We start from the raw sequence: 24,290 nt of genomic DNA, 5'->3' as shown, positions 1-24,290 counted from the left end.
AGCAGCTGCAGGACAGATTTTAAGGTTTAAAAACAGACACAGGTACACTGACATCATCTCTGCTGCCTCTGCTGGGACAGTAGATGTTGTTTTATGCTACATCTAGTGGCAGAATATGTTAACAGCAATTATTATACAACTGATGCAACACACTGGGTTATTTTGTAATAAAAAACACTGGCAGTGTGTCTATAAGTTACATTGTGCAGTGTGCGGAGCACCAAAATATGAATATAATTTCTTTGTGAATGCTCTGTCATATTTGATATCAAACTTTTAGAAATGTTTATCCAGAGAAGTCAGTGTTTGTTGCTCCCTCTGGTGGTACTCTGATGCCTCTCTCTCTCTCTCTCTCTCTCTCTCTCTCTCTATCTCCCACACACATACAAATTCTTGTTTTGTTGTTTATGTACACATAAACAACAAATAACAGCAAATCATCTTTTTACACAGAAAAAAAAACATGATATAACTCATAGAGCACAAAGACAAAATTACTGATACTTTAATAGACAAAAATACATCTTCTCTCTTTAAACTGTACTGAGCTTAGATTCCACCTCCTTGTCTTGTTTGGATCAGAATGACTCAAACAGCTTCATTCTTTCTTGGACAGAAAGGCCTTCTTTTAAACTCTGCAAGCCAAACACATATAAAAAGAAACGGCATCAGTATGACCGAAACAGTTCACTATGAGCCAAGGGTTTGAAAATGGTTAAAGATGGTTTAAATGACAAAAGCCGACCTTCTGATGGGCAAACTTTACCTTTGATCTCACTCCTCTGATCTGACGTGTGAGGGATGATTTGTCTGTTTTCTTCAAAAAAGCAGCGTTACCTGTGTTTATCACAGTGTCCTCTGAGGAAACAAGACGAGGAGATCAATGGAGGTGCTTGTAAAGTGATTTTGTTACTTTTGGAAACAGCCTTTTTCCAGTTTTTATGCTAAGCAAAGATAATTAGTTGCTTGCTGTGGCTTCACATTTACTGTACAGACATGAAAGTGTTATCGATCTTCTCGTCTGGCTGTCAGGAGGAAAGCACATTAGCTTTTTTCCCAAAATGTCAAACTATTCCTTTGAGGTGGATCTAAATATGGATGTAGTCAAGCATTAGCTGACAAAAGACATCAGGCTTCACATCAAAGTATGCAGCATGTTCACTCACCAACTAAGAATATGTTAAACACTTGAATGTCTGAGTCACAAGAAGTTTTCCTTCAGTTTCATAATGTACACAGAGTGTCTCACCAAGGCTCTGTCCTGAGGCGTCTCTGCCCGGAGACCAAGTGGCGAATTTGAAATCTTCACAGAGTTTGTTGACATCATGACCGGGCTCATCCTGGCTGTTCGTGTAGAAGGCCTTCAGCTTGTTCTGGGCATATATCTTGTCCTGTTACACACACACACAAACTCTGAGATATAAATGTATGCAGCTTTTCACAGCATTAATCCAGCAAGTTTAAAGAGATGTCGGTACCATCCGAGCAATCTTCAACTCCTCCCTGAGAGAACGAGCCTCCTGTCTAAGAAACTGCATCTCTGCCTCCCTCGCCCGCAGGATCACCTGTAGCATAAAATACATCAATACACTGTCATAAAGACCATATTATGGATCATCTGTAATTTATATGGTCTGTGTTAGAGTAAAGGGGAGAAGATTACATGTGCAAACATTTACTACATTCCTATAGAAATATGTCATTACTCTACCCTTTTTTTTTTTACATTGGATTCATCACATCTGTAGTTTGCAAACTAGACAGATGGAGGTATTTGGGAGATTTCATGATGTGGTACAAAGATAAAGGTCAAACCTTTCCACTTACTTACTTACCTCCATCTCATAGAAGTCGTTTACCTGAGGGGCAACAAGTGGCTGTTTCCCATTTAGTGAGAAATGTAGCTCAGACTCTGTTTCTCTCTTAAAGGATGACAGAGAGAAGATACACTGATAAACTCTAAATGGCTTTAGAAATACACACAAACACACACACACACACTGTTAACGCCATCGACATGTGGTTACATTGAGTGAATACAAATGAGACACCTTCGTGTGTGCGTGCGTGTGTTTATACCTGCTTCTTTTTGAGCTCCTGGTTTTCCTCTTGGCACTGCATGAAGGACTGCCTCTCATCTTGCAGCTCCTGCTTCAGCTGAGAGGTTTCTAGGCATTTCTGAGCGTGCTGAACTGACAACGCCTCGAGCTCCTTATGCAACAACTGGATCTCCTTCCTGCAGTGGAAATCACAAGCACAGATGACATTATGCAGAAAAGTGAGCAGAGTTCTGGGAGAAACTTTACTAGGAGGAAGTGATTGATATTTGGGTTAAATATTAAAGTTAAAAAGCTGCTATAATAAGATAAAAATAGCTCCGAGCACAGGGCCACAGGGCACAAGGCACAGGGCTATAGCCATGGTAATTTGCAAGGAATTTGATCTGTGTGTTTAAGCTGTTTTTAGGCATGTTTTTTTGGCAATCAGTGAGTTCAAGAGGTTTCACATTTGTATTTATGTATTTATGTTGTCTACTATGTACACCATATACAGTAAATGACCAGTTTACTGCATAGGGTACACATTACAATATAATGCAATCCAATACAATGTCCCATGTCAGGAGCCGTGGTGTAAGAGAAAAAACAAACACTGTGAAAGGACACTCACTCGTGTTGGATGTGCAGTTGTGTGACATCAGCACTCTCCTTGATGTGCTGAGACTGTCTGCTTTTCTCCAGCTCCTGCTTATGGGCTCTCCTCATGGCTACAATGGCTGTAGAAACATGTGACAACTTGCATAACTGTTTACCACGAACCCTGAGCCACTGTAACATTCATTCAACTAGTGCAGTTCATCTAGTCGGCCCCCATGTCATTACAGGAATTTCCTTTATTGGCCATTACTAAAGTAGAGCTCATTGTTTGCAATCAGTTTAAACGCAGTTACAACTTCTGCAAAAATCGCCAATCACAAATAAATAGATTTTAAAAATTGTCTTTATATTGGCTTAATAGGCCTACGGTGCTTTTATTTTTGCATGACTTCCTCTTTACCCGCCATTGTGGCAGCTGTTTCTTCCTGCAGCAGGTGGTCTTTCTCCTTCAGAAGTGCTGCCACCTCCTTCTGATGCTGCTGCTGTAGGTCACCAATCAGCTTCCTGTGCACCTCCTCCATAGCAGTGAAGCCTTCAGCACAAGATGTCTATAATGAAATTTAGAAAAAGAGAGACTCCATAGTGTTATGTAGTGGTTGTGTGCACTTGTTAATGCTTTTTGATGTCATACTCATTCAAAAAAAAAGTTTCTTTTAGCAGTGATTGTTTAAATTTGATATTTTATTGATTAGATTATGAAGGACAAATGTCCAGCAATAAAGATGAAGAAACATAATAACACTACACTTAAGTACTGCTCTCTACCCTTCAGCATTTCTCTCTTTAAGAACAGTGGTTTTTCCACTACAACAAATCATGAAAGATTAGAATTAAAGGACTCATATGAGATGTAAGATTTCCAATTAAAGTGAACGATGGTTGATGAGTAACTAAAAAGCTCCAAATGAGTAGAAGTTACAGTAATTACTTATTAAATCGACCAAGAAAAAAAAGTCTTTGTTACCTCAAGTTTTTCTAGATCTTTCAGGTAAGCCTCTCTCATGGCTGCTGCATCACCTCCCATCATTCGGTTCCTGAGCTCCTCTGCTGTTTTTCCCTCCATCACAGTCTGGTCTGGCAGGGAGGAGGCACTCACAGTGAAAGCAGGTGCCTCTGTGCAGGTTTTGGTCTGTTTCTCTTTGGAAGCACAGGACTTGGTGTAGTAACCATGCAAGTGTTTCATCTCCTCTTCATGGATCTGTTGCAGTCCCCTTATCTTCTCTTGAAATTCTGTTTCCAGTTTTTTCATCCGTTCCTCATGATAATCCTCAATTTTCCGTATGTCTTCCAGCAGCCTCTGGTTCCCATTCTCAACAGATATTATCTTTTGCTCAGCCAGCTCTAGTTCTTCTCTTAATACACTGTTGTCCTCCTGAAGCTGACATAGGGTGTGATTAAAAGCCTCCTGCTCGTCCTTTAAAGTGATAGCCTGCTCTTTGCACAAAGCTTGAAGTTTGTCCTGTAATGTCTCACGTTGCTGCAGCTCCTGTTCTAAATCCAAGTTCAGCCTGTGTGACAAATAAATCAACTTTGCTTGCTCATGCATCCAATTTAAGTCAGCTGCAGAGGCATTTTCCCAGTTCTCGTTCATACTACACTCTGCCTCACTGCCATCAGAAATGTCCTGGCAGAGCTGGCGTAAGCATTTAGCCCTTCTTTGCAGCTGGGATGTAAGTCTCTCTAACCAGTCTGATGCTTTCTCTGCCTCTACCTTTATAACATTGGAGTCATCCTTTTCAGCTGGTTTTGCAGCTCCCTCTAAACCTCTGTCATTTACCTGCACTTGCTCCTCATAAGGAGCCAACTCCGGGGGACTGACATCTGCCAGACCCTTCCTTTGATGCCCCACTTCTTCATTATTTATTTGAGTCATGCTCTCATATTGCTGCTGAAATTTTAAGGCCGCATAAATGAGCTCCGCTTCAGCACAGACTTTACTGATTGCCCTTTCATTGTTGTCACATTCTGCTCTCCCAGACTGAGTCCTGTCTTCTGTTTTCAGGGCTATTCTTTGGGAGATTATGCTTTTGTACCTGTGTGCTACATTCCCCTCATCCTCTCTTGGTATTAAGGACAATTGTTCACTGCCATGTTGACTCTGCAGCACAGACACCATTTTTTCTACTACAAACAGTTCCTTCATTAAACACCTCCCAACACTTTCCATATCATCCTCTGGGGGTGATGCATTAGTGAGTTTACTTTTAGCACCAAAGTTGCTCTCAGCTCCAGCTAATGTCTCATCATTGAGGATCTTGTCTTCTCCTTTGCTGGCATTACGTGACTCATGCTGGTGTTTCTCTGCATCTTTCTCTCCTTGCTGAAGGCAGGCAGCGACAGTGGCTAGTTGCTTCTCAAAGTCTGAAATATTAATTGGAGTGGCTTGAAGCCTCTCCCTGCAGGCTTGTATGATGTTCAGAGCGACCTGAAATCTACCAACCAACATCCTGCAGCGGTTTTCTGTTTCCTGGGCAAAGCGCTGGCTCTGCTTGGCCTGACTGTGAAGCAGCAGACTGAGGTGCTGAGCTGTTGCTCGGCTCCTCGTGAGCTGGGAGCAAAGGTGGGGGTCCTGGCAGGTGATGTGACTCTGATGCTCTTCCAGTCTTTGCATGATGTCCCTTAACTTCTCCTCTGTTGCATAAAGCTTGTTTTCAAGTGTCTGGATCACAGACATAAACCTTTCTGGGTCATCCCCTGCAGCGACAATGCTCTGATATGATGAGTCAATAGAGCGAGAACGGGCTTGTGCAGGTTCCACGACATTTGAGCTGTTAGACAACTGTGCACTGTCTGTTGCCTTTGGCCTGTTGTCATTTACGGTGAAAAGATCAGTTGCCTCTTGCTGTCTGTCATTTTGCTGAGCAGGGTCTGACGATTCACCCTTCACCTGAGAGGAGGCACAGGTGCAGACTTTCAACACCTCATTCAACTTAACTTCTGTCTCCTCCAGGCTATTACCTAAGACTTCCATCTTCAGCAAAACCTCACTCAGCTCCTGCTCCTTCCTGTCCAGGAGTCTGTCGTAGCCTTCTCGTATATCCTGCATTTCAGACTCCTTCTGCTGCACCTTTCCTAAGGCCAGCTGCAGTTCCTCACAAACTGTCTCATATGAATGCTCAAGATTGTAGTAGTGAGTCTCATCTGTTTTCAAGCGGGTTTGCAGCCTGCTCACCTCCCCATCTGCCTCAAATAACTGGTTCTGCAGCTCCTGACAGCGGCGGTCAAGCTGCTCCCTCTCCTCTTGAAGTTTCTGCACAGCAGACACCGTACATGCTAGCTCCTCTTGAAGTTGTTGTTGAGCCTTCTCAATTTCCCTGGTCCAGGTCTGAGTCTTATTTAGGCTCCCCACTTGCTGTTCAGCCCTATCCAGTCTCTCCTGGAGCTCTCGTGACTGTTGTTCTGCCTGTGCCAGGCTAACGGTCAAGCTCCTCCGTTCTCTGTCCTGACTGGCTTGAAGGAGCATGAGATGCTTCTGCAAGCGAGCTTCCTTTTGAGCCTGTGCTTCTTCATTGGCATGAAGCTGAGTTGTCAACTCTTGGAGATGTTGCTGCAAGCGACCAGCCTCCTCCTGGACACTGCAGAAACTCTGCAACTCCTGCTGCAGCTGACTGAAGCGCGACTCAGCCTCTTTCCTCCGCTCCTCACTGATATTCAGCTGGGACTTCAGGGAGGCCATGCAACGTTCCCACTCCATTTGTAGCTCCTGAAACTGCCGTCGATCTTGCTCTAGATGGGCTTGCGCAAGTGCTGTTGCATCACCTGTGACCAGTAACTGTGCTTGCTGAGCTAAGAGATCTACTCTTCGCCGTAGTTCAGCTTCTCTGGCCTCCTCCTGACTCCTCTTCTGAGCCTCCAGCTCAAAGCGGAGGTCATGGTTCATCTTCTGCAGTCGCTGTAAAGCCAACGTTTGTTCTGATGACTTTGAAAGATCATTCTGCAGGACAATAGAGAGCTTTAATCAAGACAATATGTGTTTTGTATGATGATATTTTAGTATGTTATATGCAAGATTTTTGGTGTGTCGACACAGTGTGTATATTCACAATACGGTAGCGGCCATGACAAGTGCTGCTAAAAGAATAGTGAATATCTTTATGTGTCCTCTGTGTTGTACCTGTGGATGAACCCTTGCCCCTGAATGACTCTCCCTCTTTTGTTGTAGCTCTTCCTGCAGATTGCTGTTTAACTGCTGGAGTCGAGACAGTTCCTTCTGTGTTTGTTCCAGCTGATGAGAAATCACACAAAACAGGTACTTTATGCGTTCAGGTGAACATGCTTCTATGCACGTGTGCACTCCTGTTCTATTGAGTTTTTGTTATTTCCTGTTTGTGACACCTTGTTTGTTTGGCATGGGAAAAATAACAGGTAAGTGTTTGCACTCAAACGTGATCTCACCTCTTTGACAAGTTGCCCAGTGTGCTGCTCACAGGGCAGCTTTTCCTTCACCTTCATGCACTCACAGCTGATGTTTATTGACACTTGTTGCTCCTCACTCTGGGGTGTGGTTTTAACTTGCTGCTCAGTTTCACTCGGCACGTTTGGATGTTCATCAAAACGCCCATCATTTGACAGCATTGTTGTGGAAGTGGAGCTGTCACTTCCGGCTCCTTCAATGCATGACGACGCATTTGTCACACCTGGTTTTATGTGCAAAAAATATGGCTAGTAAAACATAGAGCAAATTGAAATGATCTAAATTTCATTCAGTTGTTCAGTGACACACTAGTTTGTGTGGTTGCAACAGGGATCGTACATTGACGACAGGATGTACCTTCGCCCTCCTCCACCTCCTGTGGAGGACTGATGGGAGATGGAGCATGCGAGGCGGAGGGGGAGATGGGGGAGGACAGAAGAGAGAAGGAGATCATAGCTGCTGCAGAGTTTTCATCATCAGAACTCTGCTCTCTCTCTGGCTGCAGTTTGAGCTCCTGTTCTTTCTGCTGTCTTTGAGTTTCCTCTGCACAGTCACTGATTTTGTCCTTTTGCAAAAAGCTGTTTGAGTGTCCAGTTTCCACCGGACCCTCAGCCAACTGTGAGTCTGTTTGCTGTGATTTCTGTTGAGTGGTCTGCTCTGGGAGGGAGCTGCAAGGAACACAAAAGAAGCTTCTTTACACAAAGGGTAATTTGTTCAGTATGTTAAATCCACTAACAGCCATTAAATGACCTATAAGGAGTTAAGATGATGTAAACTCTGAAGGAAATGTGATGTGTGATCTGAAACAGTGGATTACATTTTATCTAGAAATCTGACTCATGACCACCCATGCAGCACTTTTAGAAAAAAAAAAAAAAAAAAAACCCGCTCTATTTACCATGTGATGTCAGGTGTAAGACTGGGCCTCACATTCTTCAAAACTGCTTGGACCCAGTTGTGTCTCATCCCAGAGGTCATAGCACAGAGTGTGTACACCCCGTCTCTGGTCTGTGGAAAGAGAAATAATATTCATTACATACCTAAAAGTGAAATGTAGTGAATGTGTTGAGGTATGTTAGAGTAAGTATGCATTGGTGCTTCAGATCAATTGCAGCTAAGATTGCATTGATGATAAATAAATAATTCACAAAATAAAGGGGGAAACATAGGAAGTGGGGGGTTTGCAGAGAATACCTTTGTGTAAAATGCATCATTACAACATTAAAGAGGACATTGCTTCTCCGACACAGATCAACCCACAAAAAAAAACACATGTAAGTCAGGGAACTTGATCTTTGTGTGGATCCCTACCTCAGATATTTAGGATCATCACATGTCTAACATCATAAATCTCTGAGTGACACAAAAAAATCATCCTTTTTTCCACCTTTTTTTGCGGTACCAGTGCAAAGCCACAGAGTTGATGTAATTCACCTCTACAAAGCACACCCACACCAGACAGTCTATGCAGACTGTCACATTCCTAGTAGAGAGGCCAAAAGGAGCACAGTCACAAACAAGCCGCTGGTCCATCGTTTTCCAACACCAACCAGCAGCTTTAACCAAAGGAGCTGCTTAAAGATCCTCGATTCTGATTGGTTAGACATTGTTACATACTGTTTCGCCTACCTGCATGTGTAGTTGCTGAATAACTTTCTTTTACTGGTAAAAATATTTAATAAGCCATTCATGTTTGGATACATTGAGATCATGATGGGGGGGATCCATATAGCTCTTTATCATACCTAATTAAAAAGTATGCGCAAGTATTTTCTGCTCATGCCTTGTCACACTTGCCACATATCATGGAACACATGTGATGCTATATGTGATCAGACTCATTGAATGATAGGCATTGTGCATCTATTCGACAGTAAATTTGAGCAACTATTGAACTCACATGAATTTGAAAACCACAGTCCTTCTGAGTTGGGTAGTCTGTGATGTCAAAACATGTGGACAAGTTTATCTCACCATCCACATCAGCTGCCTGAAATGAACAATCAGGGAACAAATATCTGTAACATAAACCTGCAGTCAGACATTCACTCACATTGATGTTGAGTAGAGCGTCATATGTCTGAGTGTCTGATGTCACATTTGAAGACTTTGTGATTTTTCTTTTCTGCATATTTAAGTTCGCTGGGATCAGTGTCCATACTGACAGACATATGAGCTTCTTCTCCAGCTGTAATGTTACATTTATCTCTTCATTTAACAAAGCAGATTATAGTGGAATACAGCGCACCTCCTCAGCTATAGAATCTTTGTGGAACCTCAGGATTTGGCCAGTCAGGACAAACCAGTGTTTCTGCCACTATGGGAGACATATTCACAGTCAGAGCAGAACACGATTGTCAGACCTGTAATCATGCCATGGCCCGTAAAATTTCAAATCGGTGTGAATTGACCAATTCACCTGTCCAGATGCATCCTGCCGCATCATCCATCCTTTCTTAAAGTTGAGGAGGTCAGGCTGAGGAGGAAGCAAAGAATCTCATACCCAAAAATACTGTATGTATGTCAAAATGATGGCTTGTGTTGATTATTATTTAAATGCAATATTTTTTGTTTTTATACGTGCTAACAACTGAAATAGTCAGGAGGCTGAGAAATTTACAAGTAAAAGAGCCGGTGTTTGTTATATATTGTAAATAAATCTCAGACTATTACGAGAATGTGTCATGATCAGACTCACAATAGCAGAGGCCTCAGCATCTCTGCACTTGAAGGATTTGAGCCGGCAGTAACGAGGAAGGGACGAACGTTTCAACTCCTGGCACAGAAAAGAGGGTTTAACTGATGCTGAGCAAATCATGATCTACTTAAAGTGAGTCATCATTAAGTTAAAAACATAAGGGATTTGCCTGCATTTTGCATCCCAAAATAACAGAATTAATAAGAAGCAGAGGGAGTTCTTGTATATAACTTCTAAAGCACTGGATTCCCCACTCACTTCAGAATGAGTTTAACAGGGAGACATGGAGTCATTGAACATCTAATAGGTCACTTTTCTATGGAGGTTTGAATGTTTCACACAGGTTTTCTTGGATTATGATTTTGCTGCTGCAATACAATTCATACTTAAAGTGAGAGTTTTAACATGATTTATAAAATTTCAGGCATTTTATTGTTCCATTTTTAATCCATTTTTTTAAGTCTTGGGTTTCAGTATTTGTAAAATATTACTAAAAACTTTATTTGTGCTTTTTTTTATTCGGTAGCTCTGTCGAGATTGCCCTTCAGTGCTCCAGTGATTCCCACTTCATTAAATTGTCTAAAAGTGCCAAGGTGTAAGAAACATTGCAAATGAACCAACCAACAAAGCCTCAAGGATACTGTCACAAATGCACACATAAAAAAAGGGCCAAAAAAAAAAAAGAGGCATAAATCTTGGTGTTGGTTCCAGTTAGCAGGAATTTCATCACTCACAGAGGTATTGTGTCATTTTTTCAAAGCTTTCTGACTTTGGAATAGTTTGATGTGAATGATCGCTCCATGAGACAGCATCTAACTCACTACTATGAAAACAGTTTCCATGTGTTTGTGAAGTAGAACACAATGTTTTGTTGAACCTTGTGGTCTTGATTTCACAGTTTTGGGGTTTTAAAAATCTGTTCTCTATGTTAAGCCTGGGTAGTTTCTCTTTGATTGTCCGCTGCCCTCAGAGCCTGGTGAATAACAATGGGGCCAAGATGTGCCATTCCTTCATTAACCAGCAAGAAACCAGAGCGAACAACCCCGACATTCACTGAGTGACTGCATGCACCAGTTCCAATCAACTACGCAAGAAGATATAGTACAATCAATACATGTCTGTAATATGCTGATTGGTATAGACAGACAAAAGCAGAGACCCATCTTTGACATTTCTGGGCTGCAGGGCCTTAAATCCAGCATCAGCAGTTAACGCTTACTTAGAAAACATGTATTCATAACTACACATTAAAGGAAAAACTGAAAGTACCTGTTTCTTTACTTTGTTGCACTGACGATGACATTCAGCTGTGGAAACCAGAGAGGGGGAAGACTCCAGCGGCTCAGAGGGGCTGCTTGTTTTCATTGTCTCAGCATTATCACCATGACACTGGTCTTCGTTACCTCTTTAATGATGAAAACATAAATGGGACGCATTGTTGATGGTTATTACTGACAGATCACTGACATGTATCAGTCATTTGAAATATATTGCAACACAACAACAGCATTTCACAGAACACCCATAAATTAAAAAAATGCTCTGAAATACTTCAAAAACAACAAAAAACCTGATTTGCTCCTTGGAGGAGAACAGCTGATCACAACTCCGGGCTTTCTTTTCTGTGGTTTGTCCTTCATTGACTTGTGAACTTGGGACTGCACCTGAATCTGTTTCAGAGGCAGCAGTAAATAAACAACAACAGCTACATGTAAAATAATTTGAGAGGCCTCTTTTGTTGTATTTTCACTGTTTTCTTACAAAAGCTTCAGATAGTCTTTGTCATGGTGCAACTGAAAAAACACTAATAAAAAGCAAAATAAAACTCAACCACCACATTTAGAATTGTTTTTGACAATAATATAACTTAATTTGGATGAATGATGAATCCTCTGTATGCATGCTCGAGAACTACACAGAAACACACAGAAATGAAACATGAATGAAATTACCGTCTCTAGCGGATCTTTGGTCGAGTCTGCTGAGAGAGCGGCTGCTCCTCATGAATGGAGCAGCAGTCAGAGAGGAGGTGTGGAGAGAAGAAAAGCTCCGGCTGCTGCAGAGGTGGAGAGCCGGTCTGGCAGGATGAGACGCTTGTCTGGTACCCTGGTGGCCAACGCAGCCTTGGTGGCTCAGACTGCCTCTTTTCAAAGTGCCAGCAGCCTTATTGCCACCAGCAGCCGAGTCACTGCCTCTGCTGCTGAGGCTGTTGCTTCTTCCATAGCTAACCCTGCTTTTAGATATACTGCTGCCAGCCTGTTTACCTCCACCTGACACAGGTGCCTTTGATGCTGCTAGTTCCTTTAAGAGAGAGAACATAACAGAAAGGCTAAACAGTGATCGTGTAGAAAAAAAGTCACAAAAAGACAGCTTTGTATGGTTTTCAGTTCTGAGGATGATGATATTTAAATGTCAAACATCGTACCTCCTGCTCACCCCCCAACTTGGACTCTTTGACACATACAATCCAATCACTACTGGAGAGGACCTTTTAATCCTCACAAGAGCTCTTAATTTGCTTAAGTACCATCTGACCAACACTGCGATCATGGACAAACACACATTAAACTTAATCACACTTGAGCACTGGAAAGCCATCAGACCCAGACGGTCTATTCCAGTCTCTGCAGATGCAACCTCACCAACTGCAGAGGCAATCAATCTGTGGCCGGACCACAAGACAGAGAAATCAATTAGAGGAGGCTAGAAGAGCCCTGACTTAGCGACTTGTGTAGGTTGTAACTACGCTGACTTGGTCTTCGGCCATTAATGGCTACACAAATCAAACCAAATGCATCCGCGTCTTGCAAAAACATGCACCCACTCTGAGGAAATGGTGTTCATGTTAAATGAGCAACAGAGAACATTAATATACTGCAATAACATTAAACGCTTTTATAAATACAGTTGGCATTGGCTGCTGGAGGAAGGGGGAGTTGTTATACCGTAAGATGCTGTACTTCGACCCTTGTAAAATCAGGTTATCAAAAAGATATTTTCCAAAACTATTTATAATGGAATCAGTGATTTTTCTGTCAGCACTGAAAGAAAAGTGACAAAACCTGAGCAGATGCGTCAAATTCAGCAGACTTTTGCCTGCAGAAGGAACAATTTCTCTGTTTAAGAGTTTAATTGTTGTTGTTGTTGTTGTTGTTGTTGTTGTTGTTGTTGTTGTTGTTGTTGTTGTTGTTGAGTTTAGACACTCAAAGGCATTTTCAGGATCTCATTTGAAGGACCTCACACGATCCAGTAAGGCAATTTCACCACACAAAACAAGTGTAACCATACTGCTGTGCTGCATGTTGTAAACTGGGACAGTTAATCAGGGCTTTTATTGTCCCCTATTGAAAGCCTCATTTTCATTTTTTTCACTATCACTAAATGACCAAAGCAGCATTTTTGAATTTCTGACTGAATATGGAACTTACCGCCCCCCCTGTCTTCAGTGTAGGTTTGTTGGTCTTAGAGTTTACCAGGGTCTCATGCCACCTGCTATAGATAAGGTTAAGGCAGTTAAGCGCAAATCATCCTGCATTCTTACTCACTTGTTCAGCAAAAAAAAACATTATATACTGAATGAATGCATACATGTATTAATAATTTTGCTGAAAAGTGTCAAAAAAATTCAACCACATTGTGTTCACTGGTAAAGCAGCTCATAGACAGCTTGTGAACGTAGCGCAAGTTAATGGAAATAATATGTGGTCTGCACACATCTGCGCCGCTGATGATTGTTGTTGTTCAAAGGGATAATCTGTGCAGCTATTTTTCTCATGAACACGTAATATTCTGTTTCCTGTGTAAGAGACAATGTAGTTGCTATACTAACACAATTATATAAGTTCCAGGTTGCAGAAATAGTTACTTTATGATGCTGGGTATTAAAAAAAGGAATCAGCTTAATAATATGAACCTTTACAATGCAATGCAAAAATACATAATGATTGTCAAATAACTGCTGCAACATCTTGTCTTTTTCTCTTTTTCAGCTGTGTATCACATTCCAGAGTCAGCAGGAAGGTAACAGGAAACGAAATGGCAGCCATGTGCGTGCCATGTAGAGCGCAAAGCTTGAAACGTGTTTTAATCTATACCACATCCATCTCTTGCACATTAAGAAAGAGAAAATTCACAAATGTATTCATCTGTTTGAGCTTTAATTTGAACTCACTCCAGAAGATTATGCCTTAATAATAATTTTCTACATCACATAGGAAACAGCTATAGTGCCGACTTACCTTTGCTTCTTGGAAATCATTTTCAGCAGCACAATGAAAGAACACTATTGAAAGACCATTAAGATAAGCGTGACAACTTCTCACTAATATATCTACAAAAGAGGTACGTTCTCCCTCTCACTGTGGCAAAAACCAGAGAGAAGAAATCACGAACAGGTCTAGAAAACAGTGTCCCACACACACAGAGAGACACACATAATCCCACATAGAGTTGACATACTGCATTAGAGTTTTGCAGGATTAGACCAACACCTTAACAGGATTACTACTCTGTAATTTTAGTGATCTTGACATATCTGGCCACAATATCTAGAAATACTCAAATGTCTATCAAGTTTATATTAAGACACAGTATTTAATTTACATAACAACAATCTACAACACACACACAAAAAAAAACATGAACTTGAGCTGAGAAATATTTGTTTACTGACAACACAGCTGCCACTGTGGACCTGTGAGCTGTGACCTGACCTGAACTATCACTTGTCTGACTGAATGCACTGTTTAAATGCCCAAAAATCAATTATTACACAATTAGAGCTAACGTGCCTGAACTAAATAATCATGTAAGTGTATGTGGTCAGGGCAAAAAGTGTAAATCTATTTGGTGGCTCACACATGGGAACAAAAGAGGCTCCAAATAAAAAAATAAAAATAATTTTTTTCCTGATATTGAAATGACAAATTGTTTAACCTTTTTGTATATATCTAGAGGTTAACAGTATGTCACAGTATGTCAATTCTAAGTAGTTTTAAAGGATAGTATCAGGTAATATTAATGTGTGAATTTTAGATTTTGCTAAACATGCAAATGGGACACACACAAATGTGAAAAGTGTTGCAAGCATATCTGATTTTAATATGACGTTATTTTAATAGTGCAATAAGCAAAGTTGGTATATTATAACTTTCAGTTTTATTCGATCTCTGAATAATTTCCCTTCAATACTAAAATCAACAATCGCTGTATTTCCGATATGTTATGACCATTTCTTAATTAATGTTCAAAGTAGGTGTTTCTTTCACCTTTGGACGATTGAATTAAACTATTCAAGTTCTGTTTTCCCACGTGGCCTGAATGCAGCATGTGAAACATTCGAGGTCGGTCTCAGAGTTTGATGGTTTCCTCACTTTCAGGCGTCAAACAGTCTCTGCTTCTCCTCTCAACAACATTATTATCGTATTATCATAATTAACATCATTATAACAATTTGTAATAGTTACTTATATTGCACTAATCTTAATCTTTAAATCTATCGGTACCTTTTCCTTCTCTCTGTCAGCAGCGGCGTTGATTCGCTGGATGTCACGTGACCTCACAGCTGATTTCGTTGGATGAAGTGTTTTGCTTTCATCATTTCATGTAGCCATTTCTGGTTAGCAACACTGTGGGATAGCATAGCCATCATCGTCAGCCGTAGCAAGCTACTATGGCACAGGCAGCGCAGGCAAACGCCTTCGACGCGAATAGCTCTCAGATTCAGGTGGAACACGATAAAAAGCGCCGGCAGTTTGTCATAAGACTCAATGGTAAGTTCAACATGTAAACATTAGCATGCTAGCTGGCTAGCTAGCTAATGTTAGCTCAGATGTTGGTGTAGTTTTTCTTGCTGCCAGCATCGTCGTCGTGCCCTTATTGATAACTCCAGCTGCCGTTTCAGACACAGACTCGTTTTTATTTTCGTGTAGTTGAAATGTCACGTCTTTGTTCTGACATTATTTCCTGTCAGGAGCTGTTTGAATAGAGGGCAGTGCCTCGACTTGTAACTTCAACAGCTTGTTTTTTCTCTGCTGTTTTGGACACGACGAAAACATTTTCGTCGTTCCTTTCCTGAAAGCAATTATGCAACCTTAAATAGCGTGCACTCACTAAAGACATTCCTCAACATCGATTATTCTTCTGAGTGAAGATGTCTTATAACAACCAAGTTCCCCTCCCCAACCTCTCCAAGTTATGCTTCAAACAACAATCACCCACCGGCAAAATGCATCGTGTTTTATCAGTCAGACCCTCGTACAGGTCGGGGGACTTTTTTCAGTTTAAATCTTAATTGCCCTTAGTTTTTGGTCTTTGGACCTTTTTAGTTTATGATAAACTAAAATGCAGATGTTTGGAAGTGTTCTGAATGTTTTATATTATGTGTGATCATCTATGAATTGAGATGTTCTTGTGCGTTACAGCTGTATGAGATTCTTTGCTGAATGAAGATCTTTGTCAATCTCTGTCTCTCTCCTGCAAAAATACATCATCCTTTCCCACAAGCACTTGTTTGTACCTGATTAGGCCATGTGGTTCCTTTAAGATGTAGTCTATTGACTGTGGCACCATATCACGTGCTACTCTCTTGTTTTGAGGTCATATTACTTCATATTCAGCAGCCATGTTGCAGTATTGTAGATAGATTAAACGCTGTTATTACAGCTTGATCAATAACTTCAATTTAGCCAGTGGGTTTATGCTCAACTCTTGATAGTTAATAGCATAGGACTGTGTTTTTGTTTATGGTGGTGGTTGTCAATTTTCACGGAGAGCAATTTTTATGAAACTGCTGTATCAGGTTTGCCCTGAAACATTGAGAATTACATGCAAGTATGATCAGTATCTCCAAGCAAGGTGGTGTCCAGTTGCTGTTTGAAAACCATAGAAAACTGGGTTGGGTGGAGACAAACTTAATACAGCTGAGAGCCTTCACTTCTGTCTGCCCTCAGGATCTCATGACCGTGCGGTGCTTCTGTATGAATACGTTGGAAAGAAGACGGTCGACTTGCAACACACTGAAGTTCCAGATGCTTACAGAGGGAGAGGAATAGCCAAGCACCTGGCCAAGGTAAAACTCATAAAGACTATATTCACCATAGTGTGTTCACATGCAGAATTTAATAACCTTTTATTTAACCTTTTTGTTGTTGTTTACAAAACACAGATCGGGCCTTTTCTCATTTCCTTTTAAGTGTACAGCATTGTGAGTGTATGAACTCAAATAAGTCAAACGATTACCTGTAGGGCTGACTTACTTTATTATAAAAAGCAGAAGAGTACCTTATTTAGATAACATCAGTGATTTTACCACTTATGCATGGGAAATGTCCTCAAGCACAGCTCACATAGTTAAATGTTAAAGGTGTAATAAAATAAGGGTCCATATAAAATGCTGTCTGATTTTTATGCTTCTGTGATGGCAGGCAGCCATGGATTTTGTGGTGGAAGAGGATCTGAAAGCCCACTTGACCTGCTGGTACATTCAGAAATACGTCAAAGAGAATCCTCAGCCTCAGTACTTTGAACATATTTATCAATGACCCTGTGGTGCTCCGACAGAGAAGAGAAGGAGACAGAGACTCCCAGGGGATAAATGCAGTGTGGCAGCATGCTTTGGAGTTACAGGCTGATAATACAACAGAGGACCTTCCAGGCGTTGTTAAACATGACATTGAGTGACTCCAGAGACAAGTGATCTCGCTACAAAGACGTCTGTGAGCTGAGCGTTGGGTTGATGGGTCAGTCATGTGCATAACATGGGGATACACACTCACCAGAAACAGGAAGTCAATCAGCAGGTCAGCTTGTAAAACTACAAGCAAATGAACTAACCAAAGCTCAAGCCTGTTACCTCAGACAGACACCTTCAGGACGTGCACCTATCACTGACTGGAAGCAAGGGTTAGGCATGTAATGAGACCAGATGTGAGTCAGATCTTATGTTGCATATTTTTGTCCTCCTCTGGACTCACTAGTTGTGAGTGGTGCTACAAGATGACACACCCAGGCGTCATCTTGCAGTAGCTTTTTTTTTTTTTTTTTTTTTCCATTTTTTCAATTTCTTTTACACTCCGCTCAAGAAATTGTGTTTCAAGGGCTGAAATGATAATTTGGTGAACTGAAAATGCGAAATGCATCTTTGAAACATCAAGCTACTCAAAAAAACTTTTTTCAAGGTATATGCATAAATTTGGTTGGTAAAGGGTCATTTTTTTAAACATGTAACCTGTATTTTGAAGACATTTATATTCCTGAACTCTGTTGGTTCCAGTGATCTGCTTCCATTCTTCCCAGTTATAGAAACTTACTGTCCATAATTTGAGTTATAAATTGACTGGTCAAAGATGCGGGGACTTTTAAACCAAAGATTAAAACTGAGGATTTCTCACTCTGGAAGTACAATCCTGAACAAGCCTCAAGACAAAACTCATCACCTCCTCCACTGTTAAGTTACAGACACGCGTGTGATAATTGGGTCTGAAGCTTGTCACTGTGTGAAACCACACCTCAGTGTAGATATGGGTAAATCTCTGCTCAAACCAGCATTTCCGCATTCAACATTCAGGGCATTTACAGTGTATTGTGTCCACCATCCTTTGTTCTGTCATTCAGGGAAATGACACTGGATGGTCATCTGTCCTGTTTTTTTTCTGTTACCCACAAGGCTTCTTTTGCCAGCTGATGTCAAAATGATAAAGGTCATCATAGAAGAAAACTTTTACTTAAAAAAAGGGGGGGGGGGGGGGTCCTTTTTTGGCTCTTCAGGAGCTTTTGCTGTCGACAATCTTATGTGTTGAGGAGAAAATGAGCTCAGGTTACTCAAGACACTCTGGCAGGACACACATCAACACGCAATGCAGACCCTATCTGCTTTAATCGCTTAGAGGTAATTGCAGGAAACCACTTTCCCTTTGTAAAACTTTCCTTTCTGTGATACACACCTACTGATAGGCTGAGGTATTAAAGGTGTCTTTTTTGTTTATTGTTTATCTTTATATTTGTTTTTTTTTTTGTTTTGTTTTTGGAAATGAGCTTTTGAGCATGTGGCTCTACCAAATGCGTCAAAATGTACCAATCCTCATTATGTTATTTTGTGCTTGAGACTCCCCCCCCCCCATTCTTGTTGTCTATAAATAAATAAATCAAGTACTCATCACATTATTAATGTCAAAGTATGTATGTCTAAGAAAACTGAGGAAGATGCACTTGCAGCCAACTTTAAAGATAAGTTTTGATACTACACAATACATTTTTAGCCAGGGTGCATTTGTATCAAGATGTAATTTCACAAATATGTCTCAGTTAGGACTGTGGTGTTTAGTTCAGTGTTTGAAAATACCTTGAAAATACCACCTCAAAACACTTTTCCTTGGTCAGATCACCACTTTACATATGAGCAGGGTGGAGTAATTACTGTTTACTGCAATAATTACTACATGTGCAGTAAGTCAGAGAGCTACTTAAAAACATTCAACTTTTAATTATGGATGTGTGACTTTAGGTATAGCATGTCTTTAATAAAAACGTTAACATCCTGCAAACAACTCAATAATTTAATAAGAGAAACTGGCACTTGCAGATTTTTTTCAAACTCGTTTTTGGCGCCATCTAGTGACGATGTTGTGAATCAAATAGGTGGACGCTGTACAACCCCGATTCCAAAAAAGTTCGGACGCTGTGTAAAACGTAAAGAAAAACAGAACGCAATCATTGATCAATACAAGTGTTCACAAGCCCATGAAGTAATATCCTTTATCCTGTTTGTGAAGGACTGAGCCTTTCGAGGATGCGCCTTTCCTTCCCAATCATGATCCCTCCTTTTCCAATTTGTTTGAAACGAGTTGCTGGCATCAAATTCAGAATTTGCAGATATGTACAAAAATGAAGTTGATGAGGTAAAGCATGAATGACATTGTACTGTTTTCAATTGAGTATGTGTAAAAAAAATAAATTAAAAAGAAAAGGATTAGTAAATGATCATTCTGTTTTATGTTTTATCCAGTGTCCCAACTTTTTTTTTTTTTTTTTTTTTTTTTTTTTTTGGAATTGGGGTTGCACTATTTTGTGCCATTAACAATGCACGGGCAGACATAATACAGCTCTAACAAGTGTTGTCACGGCCGCAGCATTTGGTTTCGGCAGATCCCACATTCCTGAACGTCACATTCTAGTTGTTACATCCAAAGCGCCTCAGGTTACAGCACGCGGACAAGCAGCCCATACAAGTGCACGGGGACACCAGGACAGAGCGCGCGAGGGCACAGTATGGGTAAGTACCCAAAAGTATACAAACACAAATATTACTACAAAGCGAGATGGATAGGACATTATATTGCATACTGTGTACAGTATGTTATAACCGATGCGTGCAATATACTTTGCTTTTTAAAAAATAGATATGCCTCCTATATTTGATGTTCAATGATACAGTAATTATTAGGTTTTAAAGAAACATACCTCCGTTTCTTTATGTTTGATTTATTCAGAATATGGTCTGACCTGACCTCTCAAACTTCAATGTGCTGTTAGAAAATACGTAACGTCAGGTACTCTGGCTTCATAGCATCAAGGGAATTGTGGTCCGCATTCGTGTCCAAGTGATGCATCGACTTTGTTGACGCACTTCATTACCCAGAAGGCTGGGTGCCGTCATACGTCAACTGCAATCACGGTTGTATCTCCAACATGGCGTCGCTGGGAAGGAGGCGCGGTGTCCCAGTAAGCAGGGAGAGGTCAGTTACTCCACATCTTGGCCATTAAGCGAAAATGTTTTAATGTGTCACATCTTTTTGTAGATGTCACCATTCGCCAGATTCCGAACATGCATATCGTTTGGGATTTTATGTCAAATGCCAACACGTCAAGTCGGAATTTTATGGAATGGTTAGCTAACGTTAGCTGGCTAACGTGCACGGTTTGCTAACGTTAGCAAGGAAACAAACTAGCAGCTCATGTGATGTTTTGGTTATTTCACACCAGCCGCTTACCGGTGAGAAAAGTTGAGTTTAGCCGCATGTGGGTGCGAATGGTGGTGAGATTTATCACGGTTCACATGCTACACAGTCCTGGTTGAGCTAACAATGTTGTCCGCTGTGTTTATCGACCTGCTCTGAAATTAAAACGGTCCTCAACTTAGCTGACCAGTCCTCCAACTTTCTACCATACAAGCGAGTTAGCCACCGCTATCTAACCGACGCTGGGGTACATGATGTCCCTGACACGGTAATCCTAAAATGATTTTTCACTTGTATCCGATGCGCATTCAAATTCTTTGCCTACTTTGCCAAAACCCCGCTGTCTTTGAAGCCGGATAAGCTCGGTATCTATTTTGTAGTTAGGGTTTGCTTGTCAACATGTACTGGAAGGCCTCAGAGTGTTGTCACTGATCGACACATGTACTCGTAATGTTTGAAGATAATTTACAAACAATCGGAAACATATCAGTTTATAGGGGTGTTAGAACCAAATGTACTAGTCGGTTAATCAAAGAGGCTATCAACAATGTTCGAAAGAGTTGTTGGTTATAGAGTCGCAAATACTGCGTTTTATGTTTAACTCCGCATTGCACATTATGAAGGTATTTTGTTGACAGCAAATCACTTTTGAAAACTTTCGTTGGCCATTTGGTAATTTTGACATGATGTAGTTATGAATCAATGTAAAACAATATGGAGCAAAATTACTTGTGCAACTCAAGTGCCCTCATTTGAAGTGATGATATCCAAATGTTGAGTTGCATATAGTGTTGACACATTCAAGATTACAAGTTGAAATTGCCTTGATAATGTTGTAAAAATGTCCTCACATTCACACACCACATCTTATATTGTGGAGGTCATCAGTGTTTCATCAAGAATGTATTAAGTCATAGAAAGTGAATGTAATTAATTGGTCTTGTATTCATGTAGTTAGTTCAGTGCCATGTAGTACCGATTAAGAGCAACAAATGAAGTGTGTTGTGTAAATTATACACTTAATATTTTTCAACAGGAGAACATTTTGCATATGCCATGTTATTTCTTTATTTTTGTTTAACATAAATCAAATATATAATTTCTACATGCATGTTACAGATTATATGTTAATTATGGTAGTGAGAGATATGCTATATGGTGTGATATGGTAAACCTTATGGAATTTTGATTGAGAAGCCATTTGGGTAAAATAACCAGCTGGGAAAGTTTGTCTTAGCTATTGTAGACTAAAATTATACAAAGATCCATTAAGAATGGGCAAATTGGTTTAAAAACTTAGCCAGGCCAGTCTTACACCATATCTGAAGAGTCCTGTTACTCTACTCTCTATCCTTTCTCTCACTTTCCTTGTTGGTTTTTCTGTTTTTTTGCGCAGGGGAGTGATGGCGGCTACAGACTGCTACATTGTGCACGAGATCTACAATGGGGAGAATGCGCAGGACCAGTTTGAGTATGAACTGGAGCAGGCACTGGAGGCCCAGTATAAATACATTGTTATCGAGCCCACACGCATCGGGGATGAGACGGCCCGATGGATTACCGTGGGCAACTGCCTGCACAAGACGGCTGTGTTGTCAGGCGCCGCTTGTCTCCTGACGCCACTTTCACTGCCCCCCGAATACTCGCGTTATGTGGCGTTGCCTGCTGGCGCCCTCAGTGTGGCCTGTGCTGCCCTGTACGGGATTTCATGGCAATTTGACCCCTGCTGCAAGTACCAGGTGGAATACGACAGCCAAAAACTCTCGCGGCTGCCCCTGCATACACTCACCTCCTCGACGCCCGTGGTATTGGTACGCAGGGATGACATCCACAGAAAGAGACTCCATAATACGATAGCACTGGCTGCCCTGGCGTATTGCGCCAAGAAGATCTACGAACTCTATGCTGTATGAGTGCACTCTGAAGAGGGTTTAAGAACCAACAGAAAAATGGAAAAAACAAACAAAAAAACAGAAACCATCCACCCCCAGATGTAAGAAAAGTGGAAGTCACGATCAGGCCCAGCAGTTACCTCCACACATGTGGTGGGTGCTTCCATTTTGAACTTCGATCAGAGGGATATAGTTAAAACTAGAAGGAATTGTTTTTCCCTGACACTTCCTTTACTTCTATGTGACAGCAACAGCACACTTATCTCTGTAGTACCCTTGCGCCTCCTCCCCTGCACCCTCCACCTGCATTCTTGACACCACAAGCTAGTGCACAAGGGTATGACAGCAGTTCGTCTGGACTGACTTGTATTGCAGATGAAATGGACCGACGTGTTTTGAGTACCAAGCTCTTTCCCCCTTTCCCTCGTAGTTTTACTGTACACCCCTTTCTTGCTGATCAGTACGTCACCCTTTCATTAAACATTAGGATATTTCAAACTCACTTTTCTGTATTTTATTTTACTTTTTTCATTAAATGGATTCTACATGATGTCCCGAAAAATGCAAATAGCTGCAACTTATTTGAGATTGTGTCTTGGTCATGTAGATTTTCTTGTTTAAAATGGTGGAAGTCAGATCTCATGTGACAATGCTGTGGCTTAATGTCCTTTTGGAAGCACTACAAAAATACTAACTTCGAAAGTCACATTTCACACATGCTTCTAATAATGTATATTACATCGTAATCAAGACAAACCTTCATAAATGAAATTTAAGACACTCTTTGACAGTACACATAATAATTACTCAGCAAATTCTCAGACCACACTTTCTTGTATGTTTATCCAATGGTGCTTGTTATGAGTTGCTGTTTAGATCAGCAGTTTTAAAATTTGTTGTCCTAAGAGGAGGTAGCAATTATCAGATGAGCAGAATTAAGTATGGATGAAGTGATGGGTGAGTTCTGACACAACAAAGAGACAAGACATGCAACAATTGAATGATAAAGTGGAATTCTAGGAATCACAGTACTTGCGTTACAGTCACTGATTTAAAAGTAAATCCTATTTAAATGTCCTTACATATATGAAATGACTTTCCACCACACTTTTATTTCTTTAACAGCAGGAAATAAGCAAATGAAAACCTTTTTATGGTACATCTGTTCATGAAGAGTTTCCTGAAGAGAATTTCATGTAAATCGCTGAAAAGCTCCATTAAACAGTGTATCAGAAATGAACTCAATCTGTTAACTTGCTTCAAGGGTTGAAAGTGTTGGCAGTGTTTCATTAAGTAGTGTGACGATACATAATGCTAAGAGACATCTGTCACTGGTAGCTGTCTATCATGAAAATGTAAAAGTCTTTGCTTCATCACAATATTTTGTATTTCTGATACAGACAGGGAGTGATCTAAAACATTTCACATCGCTCTAAAATGACTCCAATAGGTTTGCCAAAAGTTCAGTCATTAATGGAAATGTTCAACTGTTGATAAATGTCATCTGTTGTCTTAAAATTCTAAACAAGGTGCTTTTGTTTTTGTTTTTTGACCTCAGTAAATGGTGTCTTACATTGGTGCATTGCATAGTTTCTTAATAAATGCATACAGCGTATGAAAGCAGTGCCTCAGACGATTGAGACCCAGGCTGCTGGCTGTCAACCTGGAGAAGAT

The 24,290-nt window shown here is 40.7% G+C and overlaps 3 protein-coding genes and 1 long non-coding RNA gene across 5 annotated transcripts; 2 read left to right on the top strand and 2 right to left on the bottom strand.

Annotated features, from left to right (window-relative positions):
- Positions 1-487: 487 nt before the first annotated feature.
- On the bottom strand, positions 488-11,865 carry LOC139343192 (early endosome antigen 1). The gene is made up of 16 exons (XM_070980680.1): positions 11,722-11,865; positions 11,340-11,439; positions 11,039-11,174; positions 7,970-8,079; positions 7,429-7,739; positions 7,053-7,294; positions 6,772-6,882; positions 3,622-6,591; positions 3,058-3,205; positions 2,671-2,776; positions 2,080-2,236; positions 1,836-1,922; positions 1,479-1,565; positions 1,250-1,391; positions 767-858; positions 488-635 (listed from the first exon to the last, which is right to left on the bottom strand). The coding sequence occupies exons 1-16, from the start codon at positions 11,771-11,773 to the stop codon at positions 579-581; spliced, it is 4,908 nt and encodes a 1,635-aa protein (XP_070836781.1). The 5' UTR covers positions 11,774-11,865; the 3' UTR covers positions 488-578.
- A 103-nt stretch (positions 11,866-11,968) lies between these two features.
- Positions 11,969-14,122, bottom strand: LOC139343083 (uncharacterized). Its single transcript, XR_011603091.1, has 3 exons — positions 14,008-14,122; positions 13,198-13,261; positions 11,969-12,070 (listed from the first exon to the last, which is right to left on the bottom strand). It is a non-coding gene; the product is annotated as an uncharacterized lncRNA (long non-coding RNA).
- Positions 14,123-15,360: 1,238 nt separating this feature from the next.
- natd1 (protein NATD1) lies at positions 15,361-18,923 on the top strand. Its single transcript, XM_070981271.1, has 3 exons — positions 15,361-15,540; positions 16,720-16,838; positions 17,194-18,923. The coding sequence occupies exons 1-3, from the start codon at positions 15,441-15,443 to the stop codon at positions 17,308-17,310; spliced, it is 336 nt and encodes a 111-aa protein (XP_070837372.1). The 5' UTR covers positions 15,361-15,440; the 3' UTR covers positions 17,311-18,923.
- Positions 18,924-19,974: 1,051 nt separating this feature from the next.
- tmem11 (transmembrane protein 11) lies at positions 19,975-23,118 on the top strand. Of its 2 annotated transcripts, XM_070982119.1 has the most exons (3): positions 19,975-20,039; positions 20,334-20,502; positions 22,121-23,118. In XM_070982119.1, the coding sequence occupies exons 2-3, from the start codon at positions 20,456-20,458 to the stop codon at positions 22,635-22,637; spliced, it is 564 nt and encodes a 187-aa protein (XP_070838220.1). In that variant the 5' UTR covers positions 19,975-20,039; positions 20,334-20,455; the 3' UTR covers positions 22,638-23,118. The 2 variants fall into 2 exon arrangements, with proteins under 2 accessions (XP_070838220.1, XP_070838221.1); XM_070982120.1 differs by lacking the exon at positions 19,975-20,039 and having other exon boundaries at positions 20,491-20,992.
- The last annotated feature ends 1,172 nt before the right edge of the window (positions 23,119-24,290 follow it).

The sequence above is a fragment of the Chaetodon trifascialis genome, chromosome 15, assembly GCF_039877785.1.
Source record: "Chaetodon trifascialis isolate fChaTrf1 chromosome 15, fChaTrf1.hap1, whole genome shotgun sequence".
Taxonomy (NCBI): Eukaryota; Metazoa; Chordata; class Actinopteri; order Chaetodontiformes; family Chaetodontidae; genus Chaetodon; species Chaetodon trifascialis.
This window is presented reverse-complemented; position numbering and strand designations above follow the sequence as displayed.

Coding starts and splice junctions, on each gene's coding strand:
- LOC139343192 (XM_070980680.1), bottom strand. CDS start 11,773: ATGAGGAGCAGCCGCTCTCTCAGCAGACTCGACCAAAGATCCGCTAGA. Junction 1,566..1,835: donor ACGACTTCTATGAGATGGAG/GTAAGTAAGTAA, acceptor TTTATGCTACAG/GTGATCCTGCGGGCGAGGGA. Junction 1,392..1,478: donor AGTTGAAGATTGCTCGGATG/GTACCGACATCT, acceptor TGTGTGTAACAG/GACAAGATATATGCCCAGAA.
- natd1 (XM_070981271.1), top strand. CDS start 15,441: ATGGCACAGGCAGCGCAGGCAAACGCCTTCGACGCGAATAGCTCTCAG. Junction 15,541..16,719: donor GTTTGTCATAAGACTCAATG/GTAAGTTCAACA, acceptor GTCTGCCCTCAG/GATCTCATGACCGTGCGGTG. Junction 16,839..17,193: donor TAGCCAAGCACCTGGCCAAG/GTAAAACTCATA, acceptor CTGTGATGGCAG/GCAGCCATGGATTTTGTGGT.
- tmem11 (XM_070982119.1), top strand. CDS start 20,456: ATGGCGTCGCTGGGAAGGAGGCGCGGTGTCCCAGTAAGCAGGGAGAG. Junction 20,503..22,120: donor GTCCCAGTAAGCAGGGAGAG/GTCAGTTACTCC, acceptor TTTTTTGCGCAG/GGGAGTGATGGCGGCTACAG.